Source organism: Octodon degus, unplaced genomic scaffold, assembly GCF_000260255.1.
Source record: "Octodon degus isolate 3935 unplaced genomic scaffold, OctDeg1.0 scaffold00019, whole genome shotgun sequence".
Lineage (NCBI taxonomy): Eukaryota > Metazoa > Chordata > Mammalia > Rodentia > Octodontidae > Octodon > Octodon degus.
Window position 1 is genome coordinate 4,335,218 of NW_004524595.1, and position 17,140 is coordinate 4,352,357.

Below are 17,140 nucleotides of genomic sequence, written 5' to 3' on the forward strand. Positions count from 1 at the left end.
ATATATTGTTGGTGGGATAGGAGGCTAACTTGGCAGTGTAAGCACCTGACTGGCGAGGGCAAGAACCCAGGTTCAATCCGCACTAGTTCATACCCTGCTGGCCCCACGCTGAAAGTGGCACACACCTGTAATCCCAGCACTGGGGAGGCTGACACGGGAGGATCACTGTGATTCTGAGCTGCATAGCAAGACCCTGTACCAAATAAATAAATAAATGTTTTTAAAAAGATTTTTTTAAAAAGAATATTGTTGGTGCTTTAATGGGGATTGCATGAAATTTATGTATCACTTTTGGCAATATGGCAGTGTTAATGATACTAATGCTACCCATCCGGAAACCAAAGGACAGGGGATTTCTCTTCATTTTCTAATGTCCTCTTTAATTTTTTTCCTTCAAAGTTCTGTATTTCTGTACATCACAGAAGTTTTTTTACCACTGTGGTTAGTTTAATCCTTAAATATTTAATCTTTTTAATTTTGTTGTGAATGGAATTGTTCTTGTTTGCTGGTGGACTCATTATTAGAGAACAGAAATGCTATTGATTTTGTGTGTTGATTCTGTGTCCTGTGCTATGTCTGTTTTTAATCCAAGAAGAAGAATTTTCATCCAAAATTCCTTCCAATTTTCATCTTGAGAGACTCATTCTTTTGATACTGCCACTATTCAAAATAAAATTGGAAATATTTTTCTAGAACTTCCATGAAAGCCTCATCTCCTTTATCCCACTAATTGCTTTATTGAGACTTTTTTTCTGCTTGTGAAATTAATTCAATTTACTTAGTGCTTTTGGAAGGAAAAACATGAAGAAGTTAAGTACTCATGATCCTACCACTTAGAACCACTATTAACCTTTGATTTAAATCCTTCACAATTTTTTTTCTATGCACATTCATGTACTTTTGAATACTAACAGCAAATCTGAATATTTGCAACATCAGGGGATTAACATATAATTGTAAGAGACTTCTACAACTCAAAAAATCAAATATTTTTCTTATATAACCAGTTCACAAAAGAAATACAGAATAATAAAGAAATGAGATAATGTTCACTCTCATTAGAATTCAAGCAATTTAGCAACTAACTTAGCAAGACCCTGACTCAAATTTTTGAAAAGGACCAGGTACATAGCTCAGTGCAAAAGCCTAGGGTCAATGTTCAGTATTGCATAAATAAACAAAAATGTGTTAGACTCAACAGATCTCTATAATTAAATGCTATTTTAAAATTGGGAGTAAGCCCTACCAAATTGTTAGGATCATTATTCATGGGAAGATGACTAGATTGGTAAGAAGGTATAGTATAAGGAGAGTTTCACTTCATATTCTTCTGAATTGTTTGAGTTTTTCCATAAGTCTATATTTTTCATGTATTACTTTATAATTGGAACTAAATATGACTGTGGGACATAGCCAAAAGCTTCTCAAAGCCACATCTGGCAAGCAGAACTGAGGATAACACTTCTCCAAGGGTTTGCTGGGCGTTGTCCTCACAGAGGGGCCAGTGATCAGTAACAGCTTGCACTTGTCCTCACAAAGGACATCTCAAGCGGCCAAAATGCATTGCCTGGACTGAGTAACCCTTGACTGAGGACAGCTTCTGAATGGACAAGATGCCTTGTGCCGAAGACATTCAGCCACACTACCTTCATACTCAGGGCACTGCGCCCTTAATCTGAATATTTCACTACATATTTTGACAGGGTTGGGTTTTTTTTTTTTAATCCTTCTAAAGAAACAACTTTCCTTAAAAATATGTTACTTTATACAGTTCCCCTTGGAAATACCAGAATAAATGTCAAATCTTCACTGTTTCTGTTCATCGTTCAAATGTACAGCAGATCTTCAGAGAAACTTTCCTCATGTTCAAGGTTTTTTTTTTTTTTTTCTGAATGAATCTGCTTAGAGATCTCAGTTTAACTCTTCAACCCTCACTTTCACAATTCATCATATATTGAAATGTTGGCTTTTGCCACATTTCTTAGATTTGGTGAATGGAGTGACCAGGAGGATTTGTAAAGGAGATCAAACACTTAATAATTCAAGTACCTCCTTTTTGAAATAGTCCTGATTGGAGTGATTCATGAGGAATGGAGGAAAATGTGACACAGTGCTATGGGTCAAATTATGTCCCTGATAAGTTTATACATTAAAGCTCTAATCTCCAGAGACCATATTTGGAGATGGAGCCTGTATAGAGGTAATTAAGCATAACTGAAATCACAGGGTGGGGTCCTGATCCAATAGTATTAGTGTCATTATGAAAAGAGTTACCAGAGCTCAAAACCTGTCTGTACACAAACCCACAAAAAGGCTGTTAGATACAACAAGATGGTCACTACATTTATGCCAAGAGAAGAGACCTCAAAATGAAACCCATCTTGCTGGTATGCATTTCTGTTCTATAAATTATATGAGCCCCTCAATCTGTGATATCTTCTTCTGGCAGCCCTGGAAGAGGGATATACTCTAGGAATTAAGTGAATGTACTTTGATAGTGACCTGCAGTGATAGTAATCAGAAGCAACTCAACATGATCAAATGAATCACCTTTTAAGTGAAATATCTCACAGGTTGTGTATGTGTGTTTCAGCTATATTCATTAATCTCCATGGCTAAAGGCAAATAACATCCAGAGTTTTGATCCTGATTTATCACTCTTAGTTACTTTTTCTCATTGGAAAGACAAATATCCAACACTCAAGATTAAAGGAGGTTGCTATCTGTTTATCAATAAAATTTTGAAAAAAAAAAAAAAAAGATTAAAGGAGGAACCTTTTAACCATTTGTAGAGGTTCCAGTTCAGAATTGGCTGGCACTGAGGCAAAGTGGAATTCCAGAGAGGCATGCAATAGGAGAAACAGTTCATGGCAGGCAGAAAGCAGCAACACAGCAAAGAAGCAGCAGCAGCAGCAAGTGACACCAGCCCTACTTCTGTCCCTTGTATTCTATCCAGGCTGCACATTCTTAGACTGGGCAGCACTCACACTCGGATTGGTCCTTCCTATTATCCATACCCAGAACCATGCCAAACCAATCAGAGGACTACTTTAGTAATCATACACTTTTTTTTTTTTTTTTTTTTTTTTGAACTGGGGATTGAACTCAGGTCCTTGCACTTGCCAAGGAAGCACTTATTCCACTGAGCCATCTCCCCGGCCCATAATCATATACTCTTAATCCCAGCATCAGACACTCTAGATCCAGCCACCTCTGAAACGTGCCAACTATGACCTTATGAGGCTTTGTGGGAACATCTAGACACAAGCCACAACAATCACTAATGAGCCATGCTGCTTTGGGCAAATGACTTGCTATGTTCAGGGCTTATGTTGTGCACCTAAAGGTGACCCACCTAGGAAGGGTGACCTCTGAAGTTCCCTTCACTTTAATCTCTCAGTTAGATTCTCAGAAACATGAGGAGACCTCATGCCAATAATAAAAGCTGAGCACTGTTATGTGCCAAGCTCCATGCTGGGTTTTCATTTCCTCACATTCTGAGAAAACCCTTGCAAGATAGGTTTTTGCTCATTTCAGAAAGGAAGAAACTGTGGCTCCCAACGCTTGCAAGACCTGCGATCTGAGGGACACTCGGTAAGTTGGCAGATCCAGGATGGATTTCAGGTCCGCCTGACTGACTCCAACTCCCATGTACTTCCCACCTCACCACTCTGCCTCTTGATTTGGTGGCAATCTGCCAAGCCTTCACACTCTCTCTGATTTGACATTCCAGCACTGACTTTCATGTCACTTGTCATGATACAGGCTTTCTATAATTGCTCCTTTTCTCTAGATCCTCAGAAGCTGCCAAATCTTGCAAAGGCCTTGTTTACTTTGTACAGTACGCTGCATCCTCACTGAAATGGAATAGTGCATATATATCCTGAGGACAGTGCCCGGCACATGTAAGCTCTCACAGACATTAGCTCTTCACGATGTCCCTTTGGTAACTGATTATTCACTTTATGTGCATTAGTTGGGGTTACTAGAAAAATGTACCAGCGGTTTGCTTTACCTACTGTAAGCAGATGCACAGAACCACATCTGACCGCCATTCAATTTAAGTTTCTTCCACAGCAGGGCAGGGGTTGAGCCACATGGGTGGTGGTGGTATGGTGGGAGTTGTGGGATCTTGGGTAACAAAGGTTCTGCACAGTTCACATCCATTCATTCTTGTGACTCAGGGTCCAGACCTGCAGGAGAAGGGAGAATTAAACTTTTTTCTTGTTTGGTACTAAGATTTGAACTCAAGGACACTCTACCACTGAGGTTTATACCTGGCCCTTTTTATTTTTTGTTTGAAAAGGAGTCTCGCTAAGTTGCACAGGCTGACCACTCACCTTGCCTCAGCCTCCGAAGTAGCTAGGATAACAGTCACGTGCCACCATCCCTGGCTCACTGAAGTACTTAATTAGGAGGCTGAGCTGTAAAACTACAAAGGTGAGTGAAAATGTGATTCGTCTCTTTTGAATGTTCCCACATTAGCTTTCTAGTTGAGTGGAAAGAAAAACACTTACTTCCCAGCAAACAAACTGCCCATCCTCAAGGCCCCGCTCTGAGAGTCCTTTTTAGGCAATTCAAATGCTTAACATAATGGGTGGCCTATAATAACAGGCCTTCCATAAGTAATGGATGAGTTCTAGTTCCTTCTGGGAAAGTTTTTAGCTACTTGAGTGCAAGAGTCACTTTGTCTCCCTAGGCCTCAGTTTTCTCAAGGGACTGATCTACAGCATTGTTTACATTCCTACTATTCTACATTTAAGAGGGCTAGGATAAACTTAAAGAGGAACAGATAAATTGGAGATACAATTTTTTTTTTCTAAATGAATTGTAAACAAAATCAATTTTTGCATTTTAAAACATACCCTTAGATTGTTTTACCTGCACTCTACAGAAACCACACCAAATACAAATTAAGTTTCAGAGAGCAGATGGCACCACTAGAATTGGCATCAGAGAACAAAGAAAATCCAAACAAAGTTCTGAAATAGCCCTCCTGACTTTAGAATGACATCGATGAACCTCTCTGTGCAAACTCTGCTGACATCCAATGTCAGAAAAGATGAAGAAAACAAAAAGAAACGCAGTGGCTGTAAAGAAAGGACAGAGGACAAGGTAATTGGTATGGAGGCTGATAGACAAGATACGAGAAGACATCTGTCATGCCCGGAAGACCGTATTAGCTCTATTACGTTACTTCCACATCAGCAGATCACCTCATTTCTTAGCTAATCAGGCAGAATTCAATATCTGAAATTATCTTTCTTAATCCTGCATATGATCAGTTGAAAACCCAGGGCTCAAAAAAATCCAATTGTAACTGTTTTACCAAAATGCCATCTTCACTTTGAAGAACTGAACCAGGGCCAAATGTGAGGATGTCTATTCCATTTTCCCAACTGGAAGGTATATATATACAGGTACCCAGGGCCCCACGTGACGGGGGCTTCCTGAAGGGATCAGGGCCCTCATCCTACTTCAGAACCCAGATACGGCACCAGAGGGAAGGCAGGGCATGGTCATGTGCAAGAGGGACCTGGAGGTGGCAAAGAAACAGTCACTTCAGCCTTAGCAAAAACCCAGAGAGAAACACAAGTCTAGATACACAGTGTTCTGTGGCCTGGATAGGAACTGGTTCTCTGCCATAGGAAAGGATGACATATGGTTATAGCTTGCTTGCTTACTTATTTGCAGTTAGGATTTGCTTTCTGCTCAGCACTCTATACCTCAGCTTCACCTCTCACCTTTCCTTAGGTGACCTAATGATTGATGTGACAGCCTGGCAGTGATCCTGTGCACTACGCCTTGCCAGTTTTCCTAGGCTGCTATAGTTGTGTCACCAGGACAGACCTGCTGGGGCTGATGGCCTTCCATGCAATGGAAGTGTTTCTTGGGAAACCTAAAACTCTTGAGGAGGGGCTGGGGAGACAGCTCAGTAGAAAAGTGCTTCCCTGGCAAGTGCAAGAGCCTGAGTTCAATCCCCGGTTCTGAGAAAAACCTCTGAGGAGGTGACAAAAACATCTGGAGTTAAACAGTAGGGCCCTGAAAGTCAGAACCATGACCCATCAAAAACATGGGTGCATGGCTGGGAAGATAGCCCAGCAGTCTAAGTGCCTGCGTGGCAAACAGAAGGACCCAGGTTCAATCCCCAGTACCACATGCCATGCTGGCCACTGAAACTGGGCATGGTGGTGCATGCTTGCAATCCCAGTGCTGGGGAGGCTGAGACAAGAGGATCACTATGAGTCTGAGCTGCATAGCGAGACCCTGTATCAAATAAATATTTTTTTTAAAAGGGGGTGCAGTTCCTGTCTAGCTGAACATCTGGCTGTCCTTTGTACAGAAGCATGGGTACAGGCTACAGGTTAGTGGTTTGTATACTTTGTGCATTGCCTGTCTAGCTGGCACAGGCTGTGTTAGTGACATCAACCTTGTGTGCATCGGTGCCTGCATATGTGTGAACAGGATATAGTGGGACAGTGTTTAGAGGTGTGACTATTTATTTATTTTGGATTTTGGGAAGGCAATTATTTTCTTTTTTTCCTTGAGATAAGGCTTCACTATGTAGTTTAGGCTGGCCTTGAACTCACTACGTAGCCTCAAACATGAGGTAGTCCTGCCTCTGCCTCCTGGGTGCTGGGATTACAGGCATGTGCCACCATGCCTGGCTTAAAGGTGTAACTCTTCAAGTCTCTCTTGCTTTCTTCCTGTTTTTTATTCCTATAAAAACAATATAGAAGGGCTGGCCAAGTAGCTCAGCGGATTAAAGCGCCTGCAGGTGCAGAGGCCAGTGTTAGATCCCCCGGCCTGCTGTTCTGGCCCCGCCCCCTTGGCACACTGAGACAGCAATTGAGACTAGGCTTGACGGTGCACACCTGTAATTCCAGCTCTTGGGAGGCTATAAACAGGCGGATCACTAGAGTCCGATCTAGTAGTGAGACCCTAAACACCCTGTAGACCCTTCCCTAAAATACAAAATAATAATAAAAATAGAGAAAGATGCTTTAGACTATGGTCGACCCTTGAAAAAGCTGTGATTTGAGGATAAAACAGGTCTTAAATTCATACCCTCTGAGAGAGTCTCTAAAAATTAAATTTTATATCCTCTTCTTTCTTTGGTCAAAATAAACCAATTTAGCAATATCAAGACCACTCTTTCATCTGCCAGGTGACTTCCTCGTGACTATTTTGATACCAGTTAGAAAAGTCCTTTTTCATCCATTTAGGCTTCTCTTTAACTTTCAGAGTTAGCACTTGGGAATCCAATCATTCAGGTCAAGTTGTGAGTAACTTACATGAAATACATATATTTCCCAGTAGTCCCAAAGCAAATCAGATTGCTCCCCTTCCCTCCCTATTAATGAAATTACCTTTCTTAATCCTACATGTGATCAATTGATCACAGGATCTAAGAATCGAATTATAATTCCTTACCAGAATCAGCACCTTCTTGTTGGAGAACTGAACCAGGACTTCATAGTAATCTTAATGCCAACATCTCACTTTGCTTAAAACCCACCATCTGTGTAAACATGAGAAAAATCCTTTAAGTTTTGGAGATAGACTTAGTGAGGAGGTTTCTGTTTTATGCTTAGAATACTGAGCATTTTGTAGGAGAGTTTTCAGATGTCTAGGTCACAGCATTGAGTTTCTTCACATCCAGGGATCACAGTCTGGCCCCTTGGGCTTCCTGTCATCTTATTCTTAGATAATTCTAAGAGTTCCAGGATTCAACAGTGGCCCCTAGCACTGACAGCAGTCTTTTAAGAAGTAAAGATGGGCACAGTGGTATAATCCCATCAGTTTGGGAGGCTGAGGGGAGAGGATCACAAGTTCAAAGCCAGACCAATTTATGAAAACCCTATATCAAAATGAAAAATAAAAAGGGATATAGTTCAGTGGTAGAGTACTTGCCAGTGATGCCCTGGATTCAATACTGGTACCACAGAAAAGGAAAATTTCTATACAGGAAAATTTCTTTGGCAAAGTATATTCTGTGCTGTGTGCCAGTTGCTCAGCATACCTAATTTTCTGCATGCCTTCCACATGTGTCCTGCCACTGGCACACGTGGTGTAATGTGGACATACTGATGTGGTAAGAAGTCCCTGGCCATGGGGAATCTGGCATCTGGAAGAGCATACAGCCCCCTGGGCCAGAATGAGAAGTGCTGGGAGGGAGTGCCCCTGTGCTGTGGGAGTTCTGCAGGCTGAGGAGGAAGCTGTGCAATAGGCGATGGAAGGTTCAGGCAGAAAGGTAAGCCAGAGGCAGGTTGGTGAGGGGTAACCTCAGTGAGGCAGCAGCACAGGAGATGGCTCAGAAGCTACAGCGAGTGTGGTGTGGTCGTGCCCCTTCCAGTCGTTCTCTTGCCTATCTGTCCCCCATGTCAAGGGAGACACCCAAAGTAGAATTCTTTTTTTATCCAGTGTCTCAAATCCAAAAATAAATGTCGAAACAAAGTTCATTCAGTGACCAAAGAATGGGAAGCAGAAGCCTCCCTCACACATGGACTTCTCAATCCCACTTGTTGGGGAATTAGCAGTAAAAGATTAGAATAATACAGGGGGAGATAGGCTAAAAAGGGAAAAGAGGATTTTGAACTTTTGGGGGAATGGGCAGAGATCTCCCAGAGGTGGCTATCACTTTTCATTCCTTGCACGGTCTGGTGTTTCCTGTCATGATAACTGATAGGTAGCTTTGGCCTCCAAGGGGGAGGAGAGAGATAGGGCAAGTCTAGTCCAAGTTAAGCCTATATCATAGTTGTGGGCTAACCATTCCTTACATGATCAACTACCCACATGGAGAGCTGAGTTGAACCTGACCCAAAGGTTGAGGCAGCAAAGGAGCCAGGCACACTGTGTAGGCAGAGAGGCCAAGCCATTTCATCCTGGCCCAGGCCCCATCAGACTTCCACCAGTGGAAGTAAAGAGTCTGTGTTTTCAGCAAAGGGGATCTTCAAGTCCTAAAGAGTAACGAACACACATGGCAGAGCTGTCACCTGCAGCAAAGCGAGCAGGAGACTAATCGTGTATTGTCCGGCTCTCTGACTGCTAACTTCAGTGGTTTTCTTAATTGGACTAAGAGCAGTGAAGCTTGAGTTTGTTTGGGGCTTTCCTTGGTAACGCTTCTATTGGGAAGGTACTTACAGTGTAAGGGAGAATGGGAAAGGATGAGGGGGAGCAATGGCAAGCCCTGATACAGTGAAGGCCTTCGAGCTTTCTTCTTGGCAGTGGAGAGCCAAGCACTGAAGAATGTGCGCACAGGATGTATTTAATCAGATTTGTACTTCATTAAAAGATGAATGTGACTGCAGTATAAAGAACAAATTGGAGGGGCTGGGCCAGATAGCTCAGCAGACTAAAGCGCCTGCTTAGGCAGAGCACAGCGGCTGTCCCAGGTGCCTTGCCAGCCCCGCCTCCAGGACATGCTGAGAGGGCAGTTGAGACTGGGCGTGGTGGTGCACACTTGTAATCCTAGTGCTTGGGAGGATGAAAACTAGAGAATCATTATGAGTCCGATTCATGTAGTGAGACCCTGTACACCCTGAAGACATTGTACTAAATATATTTAAAAAATAATTAAATTGGAGACTACCAGACTCTGGGGTGGAAAGAACAGGCCAGGGCCTGAGGTATCGATCTGAGTGGGGGTGATGGCAACCTGAACTGTGAGGTGGCTGTGGACACGTTGAGGGGTGGCTTTGAGAATGCTGAAGAATTCAGAGGACGTGATGGAAATGCATTCCTTTAAGAGAGAAAGAAGGCAGTCATCTCAAAGTCAAAGCAACCAGTTCAGCTCATTCTAGTCAGTCTCAGTGTTTTTTGCCTTTTTGACTCCTGACTCCCCTAAACCGTTTCCATTGGGATTATCATGGAATCATCAGTGATTCTCTGCACAATGCAGAAGACGATACCTCTGTAATTCACAAAAGGTCGAACAGCTCAGGTGGCTGCATGCATTGCCCTGCCATTGGCATGTCTGCCTGCCCACCCCCACTGTAAGGTTTGCTGACCTGTGCATCAGATAAGCAATTAGAACAGAAGTCTGTCCTTCACTTGAGAAGGGAACACTGAAGGCAACGCTTCCGCGTCATAACGCTAGTCCAGATAGCTTGCCCTACCACGTGTAGTCTAGACACTGGCTTACTCCTTACAGAAACAGTCTGGGTAAGTGTGCTCCTTTCCCAGTGAAGCAGAGTCAGCCAGTGTGTAATGAATTTGAACTATGGAGGCAGAAAGACCAGGTATTGAAGCTAACTCATGTATAGTTCACTGTGAGCTGTCCACATCACTTTTAGAACAGTTACAATCACAGAACAACTGCTCAGTTCCTCCCTTCTTTGTCACAGTGTAGACCTGGCTCAGGCTTCAAGAGTGAAACAGCAACTGTAAGGAAGCAGAAACATTATAAATAACCCAGAGAGCCCTTTTATAACAGCAACTGCCTGCTGATTTTGTGGCCTAACAGCGCAAGCAAAAAAAAGATATAAATACAGTGTTGTGCAATGACTAATTACTGAAAATTTTGTGCCTCAGCAGAAGTGGAACCTGTGGTTGCGGCTAATGTTATCAAATGCCTTTGCTATTTAATAATCTGGTAGCTCTATATTATTTAGCATGCAGTTTTCACAGAGGACAATGATTTTATTTCAAGTATCTCTCACAGAAATAAAAAAGCAGCTGTTAGAATATGAACATTTGGCAGAAAAATATTTTAGCAAATCTTTTGTAAGAGACAAAATCTTACTGGGTTAACTGTTTTCTATCTAGAATAGTAGAGTCAAAAAAAAAAAAAAATAGGTTTCTGACCACACAAAGCCAGACCAGTCCTTAGAACCCTGTGAATCACTAACAGATATTTTAAGTCCCATTTATACGCTGATATGTAAAGTTATTTATATACAAAGCATTCATTAATGCTGCCTGAAGAATGGGGTCTTTCTCATTCCATTTTTAGCTTGCACTCAAGATTCCACTTCTTTCATTAATTATAGAATAAAGTAATCTACCACAGATGTTGTGGGCAGAATGGAGGCTTTCTCCAGTTTTGAGTCTCTGCAGCCATTCTTCTCTGTGGTTGCCCAGTCAGCAGAGCAGAGAGGACCAAGATGAGGACCACAGTCTTCCCGGCAGAGCCTGAGAGGCCCAGTGCCCATGGCACACCCACTCTCAGAGTGACAGCATCTCTCAGGTGTTCTCGTGGCTGGCCAGCCACCAGCCAAGCAGGGCTGTGCCAGTAAGTGGAGGGTTACCTGATGTGCTCACTGACCGCCACATTCAGCCAAAGGCCATTATGGTGGACTGCTTTCATGTCGCCTTCTTGACTCCAGGGTAGGTTTTACATTGTTATTATAACTGTAAAGCATGAAATATTGTTCTTTTTTAAATTACCAGGAACTGTACAAAGCAAGCAGTTTTTCCCCAGTTGCCACTCCTGACATGGAATGACCAGTGGGTAAAGGCTAAAGGTAGAAGAAGCACTATCAGAGGGCTGCAGGTGGCCTTCAAGGCAAGGCTGAGGTGGAACAGGGTGCAGAAAAAGAAAAGCGTCATGGGTGCCTGTGCTGTGTATTTGGTGGTAGGAAACAGTGTGTCTACGTTTTTAACAAGGCCATTGAAGTGTGAGAATGAGCTCAAAAGAGCTTCATCCAAATGTTCCACAATAGTAGGATGTGATGGCACATGCCCATAACCCCAGCACTCCAGAAGCTAAAGCAGGAGGATCACAAATTAAGAGCCCCACCTGGGCAACGTGGCAAAACCATGTCTCAAAAAATTTTAAAAGGGTTGGGGATATAGTTTAAGATAAAGGCCCTGAGTTCAATCCTCAGTAGTAAGAAGAAAAAATAAAATACTGTACCTCAGTACTGATGTGATTGAACAGTCTAGAGTCCAGCACCAGCTGATAAAGCTGAGTCTGGAATCAGAGACCCAGGAAGGCCCAGAAAAACTCAGCAAATGGGCTCTATAAATATGAACCATTGCCTGACTTGGACCAGGAGCCATTTGTCACTGATCATGGGGCCAGGTGTCTGAGGTGGCCTTGGCACACAGCCATGCAATCCATGTGTGAAGGCTCATGTGGCCAAAACAGTGTGTTGGGTTGGGCATTTCTTTTGTTTTGGTATAAAACTGAATTCCAATGATGTAGTTATTCTGGTCACCTGCACTCTGAAATGGTTACTAAATCTGTGTGGGATGCCGAGAACTGAAGAACCTGGCCATTCTGGGATGAGGGTTTGTAGAAGTTGAAGCTTAGTCAATATATTGAAAGTGGAAAGATTGTGTTGTTTTTAATACCGCTTATAGTCTCTTTGGGCAGAGAAATACTGCAGTGAATGAATCTCAGCCTCACCTCACTTTGATTTTACACTTGACCTCACATTGATCCTGCCCTGTTTTCATCTCTTTTAATGAAAGGAGGTTTTAGCCCCACAAGCCTCATTCCAGATCGAAATACATAATTCACGAGGAATCCTGATGTCAAAGAAGAAAAGGCACACCAATTTGTGTCAGCATGTGTTGTAAATTAAAGAGTACAAGGAGAGTTTAATGTAATGTAGAATTGAAATTAAAATAGAACCAATATTTAGGCATTCCTCCACCTCATTTTTCCCTGCTGTGACATGAAGGATTGACTTTTTCCCAGCTTAAATACTAATGTATTTCATTTTTCTTTTCTGCTGGTCTCTCCCCTTCTCCTAAAATGTTCCATGTTTATCTCTGGCATCTGAAACGAGACCTTTTCACCTGTGCCCTTCTAATCATGACAGAAGCAATTAGGGAAGAAAGAGTCAAGATTCTTTCCAAGCCCTCCACATCCTTCATGTTTGCAGCACAGAAAAGACCCCTTCCTGTTCAATAGCTACTGATCCTCCCTTGGTACTGATTCTTAGTGTGTCACCTCCATTGTTTCTTTTCTTTTTCCAAAGATGGAAAATCAAAGATGGATACTGAACATCTGGCAATGTTGTGTGGCACACATTGTCCCTGTACACCCATGAGAATTCTTTAGCACGCATCCAAGTGTCCTCCCCTTTAAAGTAGTCTGGTGGGGAAGCTTCACATTTAGTCCTATCAAAATCACCGTTGTTCAGAACCTGCATGGAGCTCTTTGTTCTTTATTTTTGCCAGAGCTAGTATTCTTCATAGGTTGCCCATTGTTTCTGGCCAATAGTGGAATTCCCTAGCTTGATCCCACACCAGAGTCACTAGACATGGTTTTAAATGTCTCATTCTTTCTAGAAAGGAGAGGAGAGGAGAGCACTCCTTAGGAGAAAGCCCCAGGCCACCAGCACACTTGCCACATGGGAAGTATTAGAAATGCAAATCTTTGGTGCCACCTTGGATTTAATGGATTAGAAATTTAGAGGGTGGATCTCAGCAATCCATGTTTATACAAGCTTCCAAGCATTTGTCTCTCTTGAGAATATTCAAAAATATACTACAAATTTTGAAGATACTGTCAAAAAGTTTCAAAATATTTTTGGCCAAAGTTGGAATACAGGCGTGGCCTCCTCAAAGCACTGCTTTAATGGACACTAGGCTTCAGTCCAAGATATCATACCTGCAACATCTAGCCACTGACCTGAAGCTGATTCTTACACTTGATTTCCCATCTGGAATTTGAAAGACTCAACCTGTCCTTCTCACAGAATAGTAATGAGATTCAAATTGAATCACATCCTAATGTGCCTTATAAATCAGAAAGTGCTCTACAAAGGGAAGGACTTGTCACCCTGCAGGCAGGATTCTGGTGGTGCAAGCATTGTTTTGGGCTTGAGTAGGAAAGCATTCACCATTACACTGACCAGAAACCTGTTTCCATCTCTGTTGTGATCTGGTGGGCAATTCTCCAATTCTGCCTATTCAGCTCACCAGTCATGTGGTATTGAGAGGAAAACCATTGCATGGTTAGTAGCTGCAAGAGGCTAGAAAAATGTATCCATGTTCAGCCATGCTTTTTTCTCTTCTTCTTTTTTTTTTTTTTTAATTTTATGAAAAGGTCTACAGGGTGTTCAGGGTCTCACTACTAGATCAAACTTATAGTGATCTGCCTGTTCACAGCCTCCCAAGAGCTGGGATTACAGGCACGCACCACCACACCCAGTCTAAGCCATGCTTTTTTCTCTGGGAGTCCCGAGGACACACTGATGAGCCATGAGAGTGGCTTGTATTCGTGGATCTCAGGCCTTCATGTCTAGAACTTGGCACACACCAGCACATAAGGTTGTGCTCGAAGACCAGCCACTACATGGCTGCAAGGGAATCTTGACCTCCGAGAGGGAAGTTTAGCGTCCAGTTTAATGCCAAACCTTTATCATTACAGAAAACCCCAAACAAAATCCCTCAAGCCAACTAAATCTACAGAAATAAGAGATTTACACACTAGAGCAGTTAATGTGTATTCAGTGTCCCGGAAGAATGTGGGTGCGTATTTACTGTGAGATTATCTTTTACAAACAATTCCATCATAGGAAATCTTAAACAGCAAGCTCCTGGGATATCTATAATTTAATTTGAAAACCTTACAAACTTTAGTAGATGCTTCTGAACAGGAAGGAAGCTAGAGCAGTTGTCTCTATGATTTGATAGTCATGAAGTTCAGTAAAGAACAGATCCTGCTGGGCCAACATCCGCATCACTGTTCCCATAAAGTGTCAACTAAAATCAGATTAGGTGTGAGTATGTTTAATTATGGTTAACTTATGGTTGATTAAGGGATGATAAGCTATTGATTAATTACAAAATAAAAACATAAAATGATTTTATTCAAAAGTATGTTTCTATATAACAAATCTGTAGAGACAGAAAGTAGGTTAATGGTTCCTAGCCCTGGATGTCGTAGAAGGAATGGTAGTGACTGGTTTTCTTTTTTGTTTCTATCTTTGTTTTTGTTTTGAGACATGGTTGCTATATACTTCAGGCTTGCCTTGACCTCACTGTGTCACCTAGGCTGGCCTCCAACTCGCAGCAGTCTTTCTGCCTCAGCCTCCCACACGCTGGGATCACAGGTATGCGCCACCATATCTGGATTAAGTAACTGTATGAGGGCAAAGAAGTTTTCTAAAATAAGATTGAGGGTTGCTCAACTCTGTGACTAACTGGAGAACACTCAATTGTATACTTTTTTTTTTTAATCAGTGTTTAGGACAGGGTCTACAGGGTGTACAGGGTCTCACTATGTAGATTGAATTTGTAGTGATTCTCCTGTTTTCAGCCTTCAAAGTGCTGAGATTATAAGCGTGCACCACCATGCGCAGTCTCAATTGCCATCTCAATGAGTCCTGGGGGCAGGGCCAGCATGGAATGCTGGGAATAGAACCCCGGCTGAGCTATCTGGCCAGCCCTTCAATTATAAACTTTAAATGGGTGAATTGTATGGCATCTGAATTATATCTCTAAACTGGTATTTTGGGGTAGACACAAGGTGTATAGCTCAATAGCAGAGCACCTGCTTAGCATACACAAGGTCCTGGATTTGTTCCTCAGCACTGGAGGAGAAATCTTTTTGTTGTTTTTAAATCAAAGTGCTAACAAATTGTACAAGGAGAAAAAGGTGCCTACTTGAAAGACAGAAATAAAAATAAATAATATCAGAACTATTGCCAGGCATGGTGGAGCATGCCTGTAATCCCCGCAACTCAGGAGGTTGAGGCACAAAGATGTTTGAGACCAGTTTGGGCAACTTAGAGAGACCCTGACTCAAAATAAAAATGGCCAACAATGTAGCTCAGAGCTAGAGGCCTTGTTGAGCATGCACAAGGCCCTGCATTCAACCCCAAGTAATGTTTAAAAAAAAAGAGATCGGGAGGAGCTACATGAAGTTTCATACTTGATCAGTTTGAAATGCAGATCATTTGAAATATATTGATAGAAAATATTGGCTTTTAAAATCACATAATATTTTAGAAGCAGTTTATCAAAGCCTCATAATTGAAATTTAACTATCATAAATTAAAGTGGCTGACAGAAACAAAGTCATTGGAAATTTGTGACATAATCATTCATCATGTACCCTACAGATTCATTTAGAATGAAATATTACTTATACAGTAATAATAAAAACTCTGGATTCTCACTGCCTGTCAGATGCTCATAGACCACTGTAGCTCAGGAACGCGGATGGTTGAGGTTAGGGGAAGGATATGACCTCATTCTTACCGGGTAAACATGTGCTGATAAGATGGGCAGATTCTGATGTGAACTGTGGAACTAGGCTGTTGTGTAAGTTGCCCCACGTCCCATAGCCCATGCATCAGAGGGAGGCACAGGAGGGAGCCTTGACACTGTCCTGTCGGGGAAGGCAGGCCAGGCATCTTAGTCTTTGCCCTCTCGCTAAATTTCTCATCCCAGAGCTAAGGGCTTGCCCAGGGCTCACTGGTGCTCATGGAAGCTAAAGAGTGAGGTAGGGAGGACAGGAACTGGCCAGGAGGTAGAGGGACTTCTGACTCGGTGGAAGGAAAACAGAGGTTACCAAGGCCTGCCCAGCATGTGTGGTGACGTGGACTTGCTAGCTAGGGCTCGTTCATGTACCAGGAGAGCTGACCCAGCCCTGCAGTGCTCTGGGAAACACCCTGCCTTCAACATTGTTCCACTTTTTTTCAATCTTATCACCTGGATTCCAAAGAGCCTTTTAAGATTTTTGTTCCTAATCAACCTCCCTCTTCCTTCATGAAATATTAATATGACCAATACACACACACACACACACACACACACACACACACAAACACACACACACTTATATCCTGTGGCTCTTCGAAGAGCCACAAACCACTGTAGTATTTGCTATGTATTGTTTTGTTTTCTTTTTTTTTTTTTTTTTTTTTTCACATACACATCACCATACCAAAAATGGATTTCTTCCCAGTTGGACGTATGGCCGGCTGAGAACGCGTGGCCTGCATGAAATGCAGACTCTGGGCAGGAGTTCCTAATTTCTCCTGGAGATTGGTCACATATCATGTGGCCTAATGTCTGTCACTTGCCAAAATAAGTCTGACTCAGGTTCCGGCACTGCTAGAGGAATGGCCTCCAAAATCACATTGTTCCTGCACCATCTGCTCAGCCTGCCTACCACCCTCGGAGCTCTGTTACCACCTCTTCCAGGGCACCGGCCCTCTGCCCAGTGGTGGAGAAC

General features: G+C 42.5%; 1 protein-coding gene across 4 annotated transcripts in view; it reads left to right on the forward strand.

Moving 5' to 3' along the window:
- Positions 1 to 17,140, forward strand: part of Rbks (ribokinase) — a 113,245-nt gene that overhangs the window by 64,522 nt on the left and 31,583 nt on the right. The window contains exon 8 of one of the 4 annotated variants that reach the window (XM_004627391.2): positions 10,347 to 11,085. The exons of the other annotated variants lie outside the window; for them this stretch is intronic. Within the exon in view, the coding sequence (XP_004627448.1) occupies positions 10,347 to 10,412 (66 nt within the window). The 3' untranslated portion in view covers positions 10,413 to 11,085. Of the gene's footprint in view, positions 1 to 10,346; positions 11,086 to 17,140 lie in introns of those variants that run through there. 4 annotated transcript variants of the gene reach the window in all.